The 13,083-nt window shown below is 40.9% G+C and overlaps 1 protein-coding gene across 5 annotated transcripts in view; it reads right to left on the bottom strand.

Moving 5' to 3' along the window:
• The window catches only part of DUSP22 (dual specificity phosphatase 22), a 79,077-nt gene that overhangs the window by 43,511 nt on the left and 22,483 nt on the right, over nt 1-13,083 (bottom strand). For 4 of the 5 annotated variants that reach the window (XM_020976668.2, XM_020976666.2, XM_020976665.2 and 1 more), the window contains exon 3: nt 6,169-6,251. In XM_020976668.2, the coding sequence (XP_020832327.1) occupies nt 6,169-6,251 (83 nt within the window). Of the gene's footprint in view, nt 1-6,168; nt 6,252-11,853; nt 12,127-13,083 lie in introns of those variants that run through there. The other variant, XM_078153642.1, reaches the window with a different exon arrangement.

Raw genomic sequence — 13,083 nt, 5'->3', positions numbered from 1 at the left:
CAGGAATACATTAGGTACCCTATGTAACAATCAGGCCAGAGGATACACAACAGAATTGGAAAAGCATTGAACTAGGATTTGGGGAGACACTAACTATGACCCTGGACAAGTCTTGTTACCTCTCCAGGGCTGTCTTCTCAACTGCAAAATGAGTCCATGGGCTCATGGGGTCCATGAGCTTTTTGTGTGTGTGTATACACATACATACAACACACACACACACACACACACACACACACACACACACACACACATATTGATAACTATATTTCAAGAATTCATTTCCTTTGTAATCCTATGTATTGTATTTTATGCACTGAAAAACATTAACCTAAGAAAGGATACACAGGCTGCGTCAGATTGCCAGAGGGGCATATATTTTTTTTTTTAAAAAAAAAGGTTAAAAATCCATGGCAGAGATGATTTCCAAGTCCCTTCCAATTCTATAATACCATTTTCCCATATGACTTTTTCAAGTATGTGGTTTACCTCCCCCCTGGATATACTGTTGGAGAATCTTGGGTGGCCCTGAAGATGGAAATGATGTGCAGAATTCTTTGAGGGGGCTTATTAAGTCATAGTAAAATATTATATTCCCCAATTTCCCCCCTCTATCTATCTACAATTCTAGATAGGATTATAGAATTATGGATTTAGAGGCAGAAGGGACTACAGGGTTCACCAAATCCAATCCTCTCATTTAAGGAAGCTAATGGAGGCTAAATGACTAGCCTATGTAATGCTACCTAAAGACAGACCCATCTGGAAAGGCAATATTTACAATATCCTTTCTATTTATAATATTGGGCCTGATTCTACTCACAACATATGGTTAATTAACCTTATGTTCAAAGAGATTAACAAATCCTTTACTGGTCCATTAAAAAGCCTGCCCAGATCTTGAACCCAAGACACAGTGATGAGGTTCCAAACCACTCTATATCTCCAGGTTCACTTTTGCCTCAGGTTGTTAGAAGAATAATAGTCCTGGCCAGCACTGCAAAGGGAAGCTGAGGATGAAAACCAGTAAGAATCAGTTTTCTCTTTAACAGTTATAATCCCCATAAGGATGGGACATTGGTGATATATCTTCTGGTATCCCCTGCAGCACCTAGTAATTCTGGGCACAGAATAAGAACTCAATCAAGGCATGTCAATGAATAGGAAAGCTTTTTAGAATACCAGGGATATTCAGACATCCCTTATCCCTAGGGTATCTCCAGGCCTATCCCTACTGCCCTGGGAATATCATAGTATTATTACTTGACACTCAATGTTTAAGTTAAGTGAAACTGGACAGCCCACCATTCTACAGAACATATGTTCTATAGAATTCACATTTTAAAACAAGCAAAATATCAACAAAAGCAAGAAAGAATCATGCTTGGTGGATACTCCTTAGTTCTCCAGTTGCTAGAGCTTCCTTGCACATCACTTAATTATGCCTATTAAATCCCATCCAAATAGATTAATGAATCTCTTCAGGCAGAGCTGTGACAGCCTAGTTCAGGCCCTCACAATCTCTTGGCTGAACCTAGCTGCTTCATCGTTGCATCCTCAGCAACAAGGCACTATTAATCATGTAATAAGCACTCAAATATCTGTTGAATGAATGGCGTTCAATGCTGTTAGATGGGCTGTGATCTCTTAGTTGGCCCAGGTACAACAGAATCATGAAGATGCAGGGCTGTACTAAACCAGAAGAATCTGAGGACACTCAATTCAATTTTTTAAAAGAGACATTTATGAAGTGCCTATGAAGTGGGCAAGATGGTTCTAGTTCTCTCTCTTTCCATCTCTGACCCATTTATTCTCCTGACCAATTGACCGGGCTGCTCGTAATCTGTGTACTGCATTTACTTCAAGGAAGAACATCAGATACCCAAGGAACTCTGTCTTATCACCTTGCTCCCTACACTACTCATCCCCAACCCCATCCAAACCTACAAAAACATGGAGCCCTAGCCCCATACCCCATGGTCTTGAAAAAGGCAGTTCATCAGACCAAACAACTTGACGCTTACTAGCTGTGTGACCTTCAGCAACTCACTTAACCCCAACTGACCCCCCCAAAAAAGAAAAAGGCAGTCCAGACATCATGGGCCTATTGGGTCTGAGCACATCTTTTAACTCACCTCTGCTCTTACATCATAGCCTTTGTACCTAAGCTTGAAACCGAAGCCAGAACAGTGGTTTGGAGTATCAAGAATATGGTTCAGTGAGGCAAGCAAAGAACTAGAGCTAAAGAACTCTACCCCAACAGTCTTGAGGGGAAGGCAAGATGGTGATGCAGAGAGGATATTCAAGCCAAACTCCCTCAATTTTGGAGGGGAATTCTTCTCCAAACAGCTCGCACTGTGGAGCAGCACAGCCTACAAAGGTCAAGGAGAGACATTTTTCCAGCCCAAGAAACTTAGGAGATCAGAAGGAGAGGCCTATGACACTGAGGCTGGGGCTGGCCCAGAGTACAGTTAGGTGGCCACACTAGTGGCAGACCTTGGAGGCAGTGGCAACAGCAGATGAAGCAGTTTCAGTAGCTCTCACCGACCAGAGACATGGGGAATGGTATAAGGGTCAGAAAGAGATTACAGAGGACCCCTGTGCTGGCACTGGAGACAGGACCGGATGCTATTTGGCAACTCTAGAGCCAACAGAACTCTATTCCAATAGTCTACCATATCACTTCTTCTAAAGTTAACTTGTTGGAGCCCTGGCTTCCCTACTTCTAAAATAAGACTAACTGTCCTGTGCTGTACCAGAACACAAAATCAGGAGAGAACCTTTGGTAAATACTGAGTATCTTCTAAATGCTTAATAATAATAGTGCTCGTGCAAGATGCCAGGATTTTACAAGACTATTCAAATGGAGGGGTGAAATAAACAACAACAACAAAAAAAACCTCAGAACTTCCCTTTTTAAAGAAGGCAGATATCATCTTTACAGACCATGATATTAATAAGAGAGAAAAACATACGTAGCATAGGGAAAAAATAGTCAGCCCACTGTTTTCTGATCTGAATTCTAACCCTAGTAATGCCACTAATCAGCTATGTAACCTTAGGTTCCTCAACTGTTTAAAAAAAAAAAAGAGGGTGAGGTTATATAATAACAGCTCCAATTTATACAATGTTTAAGATTTACAAAATGGTTTTGTCCACACAATTTTAGTAGGTGCTATAAGCATTATTATCCCCATTGCGCACATAAGAATACTGAGGCTCCAACAGATAAAGCACATACATAAATAGCTATGTTAACAAAGAAATTATAAGGTGTGCTAGGTTTTTAGGAGAATTAGAACTTAAATGATTCTACTCTCTATTGGATATACAATCAGGCTCTCATTGCTGCTACTTTACTAGGTATAAGGACTACCTACAAGACAGGAAAATGAGAGACAGGGATTTACAACTAATAAAAGAGAGACAGAGACTCATACCCAGGTCTCATAACTTCAGACCTGGCCCTTTTCCCATTATATCCACCATATTGCCTGTTATCATAGACTAGATAATTCCCTCTCCAGCTCTAAGATTCCCTGATTGTGTAATTCAGGGTCCAAATAACACCTGCATAGTTACAGACCAGTCTCAGACTTTGATCTGCTCTCTTAAACACCACAGAGATGGTCAATCTTTGGGATCTTCCTGACATTTGTCAAAATGAAGAAAATCCCCTACCTCATTCTGTGAATTTAAAGGCTACTCACTGCAGCTGAACTAAACAGATAACCCCGGTACATCTTGGCTACTCTTTGGACAGTGAACTATTCTCAGCAAACGAAAATTGCATTGCCTCTGCCATGAGAGGGAATTACAAAGATGACATTATCACCCATCTGCAATTTACCTTCATTCTCTCCCTACCTTCAGTTCTTTCTTTATCATGCTCCCAGGTTAAATTACCTTTGGTAATGTCAATGTTTCTTCTTGTCAAAAATCTCCAATGGATCTCTACAGTCTATCAGTAAAGCTTAAATTACTTCAAAAAAAAAAGCATTTCTTGACAAAGGAATTGTGGGACAATGCTGAAATGTTCTCAGTTAAGACTAGGAATGGCACTGCAATCACAGCACCTGAATTCAAAGCAAAGCCATGTAATCCAGGAAGACACAGGTTCATCGATTTTAGAGATGCAAGAAACTTTGCAGCCAACCAGTGGCTGACTTGTCCCCATGCCTCCCAAACCAGATTTGGTCACTGGGAAGTATTTAAGAAAATAAACAGAAATATAACAGAACACAGAGAATGTTAATATGTGGCTTTCTAAGTCAATATGTTTATGGTTCAGTGGCCCCCTTCCCCTTTCTATGAGGTTGATACCACTGACCTAGACCAACCCTCTACAGAGAACTAAAGTGATCTGTCCTAGTCCTTATACCTAGTAAAGTAGCAGAAATGAGAGCCTGATTCTATATCCAATAGAAAGTAGAATCATTTAAGTTCTAATTCTCCTAAAAACCTAGCACATCTTATAATTTCTTTGTTAACATAGCTATTTATGTAGCACTTAAAGGCTGGCAAAGCACTTCATAAAAATTGTATCATATGATTCTCATAACAACCCTGGGGGAGAGGTGCTATCATTATCCCCATTTTACAGATGAGGAAACTGAGGCAGGCAGAGAGTGACTTGCCCAGATCACACAGCTAGTGTCTGAGCCTAGATATAAACTTAAGTCCAAGTCTAGAGCTCTATCTCAGGCCTGCACAACCTGCAGCCTGCCGCTTATGAACCACCGGCCAGCGCCAAAGGATGTCCTCTATGTACAAAGGATGTTTTCCTCTACATTTTTTGATGGCCGCCAGAACTCCTTTGGCATACCAGCTATAAGCCACCCGAAGGCAGCAGTTGTGCAAGCCTGCTCTATCCACTGGGTGACCTACCTAACAGTTCACATGTTAAGTCCCTGACTATACAAAGAACAAATAGGTGGCACATAGGATAAAGCGTCCGGCCTGGAGCCAGGAGGACCTGAATTCAAATCTGGCCTCAGACACTTACTAGCTATGTGACCCTGGGCAAGTCACTTAACCCTGTTTGCTTCAGTTTCCTCATCTGTAAAATAAGCTGGAGAAAGAAATGGCAAACCACTCCAGTATCTCTGCCAAGAAAACCCCAAGTACAGTCACAAAGAGTCTGACAAGACTGAAAATGACTGAATATACAGAGAACTAAAGACTCATTTATTACTCTATATTCAGATAAGCTTCATGCTTATAGAAACTCTGATGCAGTACCTAAAGAAAACAAGAAAATTTTCAGGCAAAAGCTACTTAACTCCTGCCACATTCGAATTTCAATGAAAACAGGCTAAAGCAGAATTCTCAGAGTAAGCTCTCCTGGTTCCCCACCCTCCAGCCACCCCACCCTAAAAAAAGAACAACACATACCTTTAAAAAAAAATGGTTTTGTGGCTATCATCTGTAAGTTAGATGGTCAATGCTAATTCACAGAAATAGATTTTACTCCGGACCAACCGTTCAAACGGTCCATCAGCTTAAACTTGAAAATGTTTTTAGAATTAGTGTACATCAACAGGCAGACACACCCTGTTTACCCTGATACACTTGAAGTACAATAACAGCTTCTGCCCCAGCCTCTTCTGGGAGGAAAATGACACGTTTTAACTCACCTTTAATTGCCTTTTTCCTAAATGCCAACCATGGATAATTGAGTCTAAGCGGGAAAGATCAGGAAACTGAAGTGCCTAAGCTTTTCTGAGCACTACGCACAGGAGGCGACTTTGGAAGAGACAAAAATGTGTGTTTTTAAAGTGTGCTTTAAATTCAGAGAAAAGTGCTGAGAGCCAGGTTTCTCTCCCTTGTCACTGAGTCAATGGGAACAGAGTTGCTCCACCAGGGAAATATTATGAGGCTGACTTCATTTGGTATGAAAAACACCCAAGAGGATAAATAAGGATGACCAGGTGGAATTAACACTTCTAATGATTTCACAGCCAGAAGACAGAAATCTGTAGCACTCAGTCGTGTGACAGATTAACTTTGATTTACACATTTAATGCTACAGAAATGTTAAGTTTTCACCATCATTACTGATAATGGTTGAAGTAAAGGCTTTAAAACATGCTCTACATGTAGACATATACGCACAGGCAAGGACAGACATATACTGATGCACACAGGACAAGGCTGCAGTGATCTTACCTCGAGCATAGGCCTGGCGCTATCATGGATGGAGAGAATGTGTGTAACCTTATTTTTGCTCAGCTGCTCTGCATCTCTTGCATCTGCAGCCAAAAAGGAAAGAAAAGAAAAGAAGACAAAGCACATTTACAATTTCTAACAATTCATTTGAAAGCTCAAGACAGAATAAAAGAAATATTCATATGAACTTGGCTCTCTTAAAACTTCATAAATTGAAGTACTCAGGATATATCTGGTTCTAAAAAAGAAAAACAACTTAAAAACTGATGTATGGTTTTACAGTTTTTTTACAAGCTTTCAAGGATGAAACTGATTAAATGCTTGACTGTTTTTAGGGAGAGGCAAAGTCTTCAGATGGCATTTGTAAATTAGAGATTTTGCTAAAATACTACAAACTGACAATTCAGATGTTTCAAAAGTTAAAGCAGGTAGTTATCTTTTAATGAGAGGACCCTTAGTTAATACTAACAATAAAACAGCACCAGGTGGAAAGGACAGGAACCTGTCAAGCAATTAGTTCTCAGGGCATGAGTGAACAAGTCCGCATGGGGATGTGGTTTCTTCTATATTCTATACTTCTAGTCACATTAGAGCTGTGGTAGAAATAGAAACTCTCCAGTCTGAGAATCCCAAAGGAATTACTGTGAAATCACTTGTTGGCTACTGAACAATTTGCATCCTGGACCAGTAAGGTGCTAGGACCTCATTCCCCCTTGAATCCCAGTAGCTTAAAGAAAGAGAAATAAAAGAACCTTGTTTTCATGGAAATCAAGGCTGCTCAGGTGCAGGAGGAACTGGAACCTTCTGCTGGGTCCCAGAACAAATGAGCACCCCACAAAAAAGGAGGCAAGGATGTGAGTTGCCACAATGCTCCTCTCCCACCTTGGATAGTAGCCATCACTTAAAGACGAGAGAAATGATTATTAACGACCAATGATTGGGGAGAGTCAGAGTTCCCCCCTTTTCTAAAGCCCTGATTTTAAAAGTTTAGTCTCTTGAAAGAGGACACTGCTGATGAGATTGGACTAACTTTCTAGTTAGTGGAGGTGGAGGCCCGCTGTGTTCTACTCAGGCTTGGGTGGGGATAAATTCTTTGAACAGATTGCCTAAAGCAACAAGTGGTCTCCAAAGATGACATGATGTCACTGTTCAGCCCATTTTGATATAGACCACCTCCCACTGGGGTCAGAATTGACTTCCACCCCTCAAGAACAACTACTCTTTAAAGAGTATATAAACAATGAGCCTGTCACCATGATTGTCTTTGGTCTAAGAGAGATGGCCAAATGACCATCCTTTTATTAATAATGTGCTAGCCTTATTAATAAAATGATTAAATTACCCAGAAACTATGCCTCTTGAACCTTTTTAACCATCACAAAGACCAAATCAGTGTCATGGATTTTGGTACAAGATGGTAAATGGCAAGAATTATTTGAATTATTAAAGAATTATTAAAATTCAAATGCCAATTTACTTTATAGCTGTCTACAAAGACCACATCTCTTTTTAAATCCACAGTGCCACCAGCCACTATTGCCGTCATGCTGACGTCTCTCCTTGACCATTAGTAATTTTCAGTTGGCATGTCAAAGCAAGGACAATTGTGCGTTCATCCAACACTAAAATCACATGGATCTAATTGGGGTTTCCAACACATACATGTCATCGGAGGCTGATCATTAAAGATGATGTTTCAGACAAGCAAGTACAACAGATGCTGTCCTCATTTTCTGGGAGCTTACCCCACTGAAAGGGTGTGATACTAACAAAGGTGAATGTAGGGAGAGATGTAACCAAAAGAGAAGCACAAAAGTAGGGTACTAGGCACACCATACCAAGCTGCTTGACCAAAAGTAAGTAATTTAACTTCTCCTAGCCTCCCTCAATCTTCTGATCTGTAAAATGAAGGCACTGCACTAGCTAAAGCAGTTAACCTGGGATCCATGAAAATTTTTGGTTACTATAATTCCACATAATAGGTTTCCCCTATAATCCTATGTATTTATGTTATTCATTTAAAATTATAATTTTGAGAAGAAGTCCACAGGCTTCACTGGGCTGCCAACAGGGTCCATGACACAAAAAAGGTTAAGAAGCCTTGGTCTAGAGTATCCAGAAGGTCCCCTTCAACTCTAGATTTTATGACGCTATGTACAAGGATTTGTATCATATGATTCTCATAACAACCCTGGGGGAGAGGTGCTATCATTATCCCCATTTTACAGATGAGGAAACTGAGGCAGGCAGAGAGTGACTTGCCCAGATCACACAGCTAGTGTCTGAGCCTAGATATAAACTTAAGTCCAAGTCTAGAGCTCTATCTCAGGCCTGCACAACCTGCAGCCTGCCGCTTATGAACCACCGGCCAGCGCCAAAGGATGTCCTCTATGTACAAAGGATGTTTTCCTCTACATTTTTTGATGGCCGCCAGAACTCCTTTGGCATACCAGCTATAAGCCACCCGAAGGCAGCAGTTGTGCAAGCCTGCTCTATCCACTGGGTGACCTACCTAACAGTTCACATGTTAAGTCCCTGACTATACAAAGAACAAATAGGTGGCACATAGGATAAAGCGTCCGGCCTGGAGCCAGGAGGACCTGAATTCAAATCTGGCCTCAGACACTTACTAGCTATGTGACCCTGGGCAAGTCACTTAACCCTGTTTGCCTCAGTTTCCTCATCTGTAAAATAAGCTGGAGAAAGAAATGGCAAACCACTCCAGTATCTCTGCCAAGAAAACCCCAAGTAGAACACATTTTTATGGGGAATCTAGACAGCTCAACAGATAGAGAACTGGGCCTGGAATCAGGAAAACCTGAGTCCAAATCCAGCCTCACACATACTAGCTGTGTGACCTTGGGTAGGTCACTTAACTTGGTTGCCTAATCTACTAGAGAAGAAAACAGCAAACTACTTCACTTATCCGTACGAAGAAAACCCCACAGACAATATGGTTCGCAGGGCCGTGAAGAATCAGACATGACTAAACAACACCACATTTCTACAGAATTTTAAAGTTTACAAAGTACTTTCCTCACTACCAGTGAGGCAAATAGCTCAAGTATAATAATCCCCATTTTTCAGGTGAAGAAACAGAGGCTTTAATAAGTACAGTGAGTCACCCACAAACACACAACTAATAAGAGTCTGAGACAGGGTTAAAATGCAGGACTCCTTACTCCAAATCCAGCACCACATCTCAAAGATCTATTTGTTCACAGCTTAACTCTTTCCACGTCATTTTTTAAAAGGTGTTGTCCCCTTCTCTGTCCACATCTTTATCTGCATTGGTACTGCTGAGCTGGTGAGTGAAGCACCATGACTACTTCAATTCTCTAGGCAACAGCACCAGACAGGCAGCCCGAAGAGAAGGCTCAAGGGGGCTATGAAAGCCGTCTTCAAGTACTTTAAAAGCTGTCATATTAAAGAGGGATTAGACTTCTTTTGCTTGGCCCCAGAAAACCCGACTAGGAGCAGTTGCAAAGGAACTAGGAAGTTGCAAAGAGAAACTTTAGGTTAGACAGCAGGAAAAACTCCTTAAAGAAGCTGGCCAAAAGGGAATGGGCCCCCACATCAGGGTTAGGAACCTAGTGGGTTCTCCCTCTCATTGGGGATCTTCAGACAGAGGCCACATGACCACTTGTCGGCTGTACCATACACTAGCTTAACCTGGCTGGCTGCTGACGTTCCTTCCAACTCTGAAATTCTATGACTCTGTGATTAGTAAATACTTTTTCCTCATGACAGTAAACCTCACATACTTCCAAATCCTGTTCACTCAGTTAAGGCTCCAAATCTTAGTACTCTCATTCAGAGGCAATGCGATTAAATACTTTTTAAAGGTCTTGAAACACCCACAGACTACAAATCATTGGCACGTGCAGAAATTACACATGGACCCTGAAGTTTCGAGCAGGTTCCCCCCTCAGCATGAAAACAGCAGTGGACAAATTTCTAGAGAAATGCACGAATTGAATGGTATCTTTGAAAGCAAGGCATTCCTCTCTACTACCAAGTTTTTTTTTCCTTTTTTAAAACTTTTATTTATCTTATTTTTAACTTATGGAATCAAACAGGCATTTCCATAATATGGTATAATTAAAAAGATGATTGCATTACCAAATTTCAATACCATTTCTAAGTCAGAAAATGAAATTTACCAACATAGTCATAGCTTCAACATGTAATAAATGTAAACATTTATGAAGAGTCTACTGTGTGCCAAGATACTGACTATAAATACGATCAGAAAGGCTGGTTTTTTAAAAATGACATTCACGGTCTCAGTGACATATACACCAGCCCACGCAACTGTTTTTAGCATACCATCTTTTTCTGACATGAGAGAGAACAAAAAGTCCTTCTGTAAAATGCAATTCGACAAACATTTATTAAGCATCCACTAGGCAACTAGGAGGGGCAGTGGATAAAGCACTAGGCCTGGAGTTGGGTTCAAATCTGGCCTCAGAAATTTAACTAGCTGTGTGACCCTCCACAAGTCACTTAACCCTGTTTGCCTCAGTTTCCTCATCTGTAAAATGACCTGGAGAAGGAAAAGACAAACCAGCGCAGGATCTCTGCCAAGAAAACACCAAAATGAGGGGCAGCTAGGTGGCACAGCAGATAGAGCTCCAGCCTTGGAGTCAGGAAGAAAACCCCAAAATGGAATCACAAAGAGTTGGTCATGACTGAAAATGACTGAACAACAAATCCCAGGTACTGTAGTAAGTGCAGGGGATTCAAAGGCAAATGAGCCTATCACTGCCTTCACAGAATTTCTATTTTCTAGAGAATTTTCTATTCACTGGAGAAAAACAAAATGCGGAAAAGTCCCCTGGTTCTAGAGGTAAAAAATCAGGATTCAGAGCCCGTTTTTTATGTTTAGTGCTTCTTTGACTGTGAACACATCATTTAACCTTCCCCAGCCTCATCTGTGAAATCAAGTGGTTGGAGGAGATGGCCTTTGAGGCCACTTCTAGCTCTAAATCTAAAATCCTATGATCCTACAAGTGTTTCCTCATACAATCAGATGATGTTCAATTTGGTGGATGTCAAGTTCTGAAAAAATGTTAAGGGGGGCTAAGTAAAGAGCTGACCTTTCTCATTCCCATTCCCTGCCTTGCTGTTTGTTTTCAAATAAATTCACAGTGTGTAAGCAGAGCTGGTGACAGGATTATTATTTAATATACTCTAATTAGATTGTATATAGTAGACTAAAACATTGTCACCTCTTGGACCCTCCCAGTCATGCTTTTAAAAAAATCACGATCTCTATGGACTTATCATATTTTAACTTTCATCAGAGTTCAAGACACTGGACTGTAGATTTTGATACTGGGACAAATCTGTCCCATACTGCACCAGCTCCTTTTCTCTGCTCCCTTGCTGGACCACGCCACTTCTATGCCATTCTTGGGCTGCTAGAGCAATGTGAAGCTATTTCAACAATAAACAGTTCCCTTGATTGAGAGAACTGCAAAGCTCCTCAGATCTGCTCTCTCGGCAATACTGACAAGCCCAGACTGCAGTTCACACAGCAGGATTCTGCTTCTTCAATGAGCTCCCAGGAGTTACAGGGTTCTCATCCAATCAGAACAGCTCCTAAATCAGCAGCAGGGCTTGCCTACCCCAGTCAGTTCTCAAACTTTACATGGCAGTAAATGCAATCAAGCCAAACCATACCTCACAGAGCAGGATTCTGCTTTCTCCAACAAAAGCTTTCAGCAACTATCCATTTCCCCTCCAAACAAAGCAACTCCTAGAGCAACTTGAAAGCCTACTAGAGTTAAGCCTGAGGCAGCTACTCTTCTCTTCTGATCCATTTTGCTCCCCAAATAGCAAGGGGTAGCTCTGCTTCAGTCTCTAGTTAGCTTTCTCTTCAGGAACCAGCAACTGTGTGTGTCTTCTCATTCTCCCCATCTCCAGCATCTCATTTTCTCTTACAACTAAAACACAAACTATAAGTACAAAAATGTACTTGTAATTTTCTCATAGTCCTCGAATAGTTCTTTTGATTTATAGTTTCTGAAATGGATCCTTCAAAAGCCTGAAATTAGTCCTATGTAAATAAGGTGATAGACAACAATGCCTTGCAGCTGTTCTTGCCTTAAGTAAATGTGACTTTAAGGGGCATGCTTTCACTCAAGTCCTCTCTGTGTCTCTTCAAGCACTCAGATCTGAGGGGCTGTGTTTCTCAAGTTGCTTTGACTTGTATTCCTCACATAAATGTCTTTTTTTTGCTCCTTTCAGGAAAGAAAATATCCACATACAAAATTAGTGGTATATTACAGAAGGAAAGCAGGAATTAAGTAGCTCTATCTCCTCTCTGTCATCAGTGTCTTAACCATTCTAAGCATGAGTCCTATCCTTTTGATTCTCTTTCTTCCCCAAAACCATGAGCTTTTTTTTTAAAGGACTTTTTTTTTTTGGTGAGGCAATTGGGGTTAAGCGACTTGCCTTGGGTCACATAGCCAGTGTCAACTGTCTGAGGCCACATTTGAACTCAGGTCCCCCTGACTCTAGGGCAAGTGCTCTATCCACAAAACCATGAGCTTTTTAAAAAAATCTTTTGCTAACCTTAGTTTTTCTCACTAGCTTAAGTTTGAATGTTAGTACTCCTGATACTATTCTTACAGAAGTACACCACATTTGGCAGTCATCCTCCATTACTTGACCTTGCAAGAACCCTGTTTTTTTAAGCTCTAAGCTGATTTGTGAGTTCCGATGCATCCACATCAATTTCTTTAGACAGCTTTCCTTTTTGCTCCTTGATCTTCTCCCAAAATCTCTCTCTTGTGCTCTCTCTGCTCTAGTTCCTGAGTTCCTCACATGAGCATTTTCTCTTAACATACAATGCTTCTTTCTCTCCTTTCTTTTACATATCCTGTTTCTTTTAAGCAGGTATAATATCAA

Source organism: Phascolarctos cinereus, unplaced genomic scaffold (assembly GCF_003287225.1).
Source record: "Phascolarctos cinereus isolate Bilbo 61053 unplaced genomic scaffold, phaCin_HiC Scaffold_4;HRSCAF=312, whole genome shotgun sequence".
Taxonomy (NCBI): Eukaryota; Metazoa; Chordata; class Mammalia; order Diprotodontia; family Phascolarctidae; genus Phascolarctos; species Phascolarctos cinereus.
This window is presented reverse-complemented; position numbering and strand designations above follow the sequence as displayed.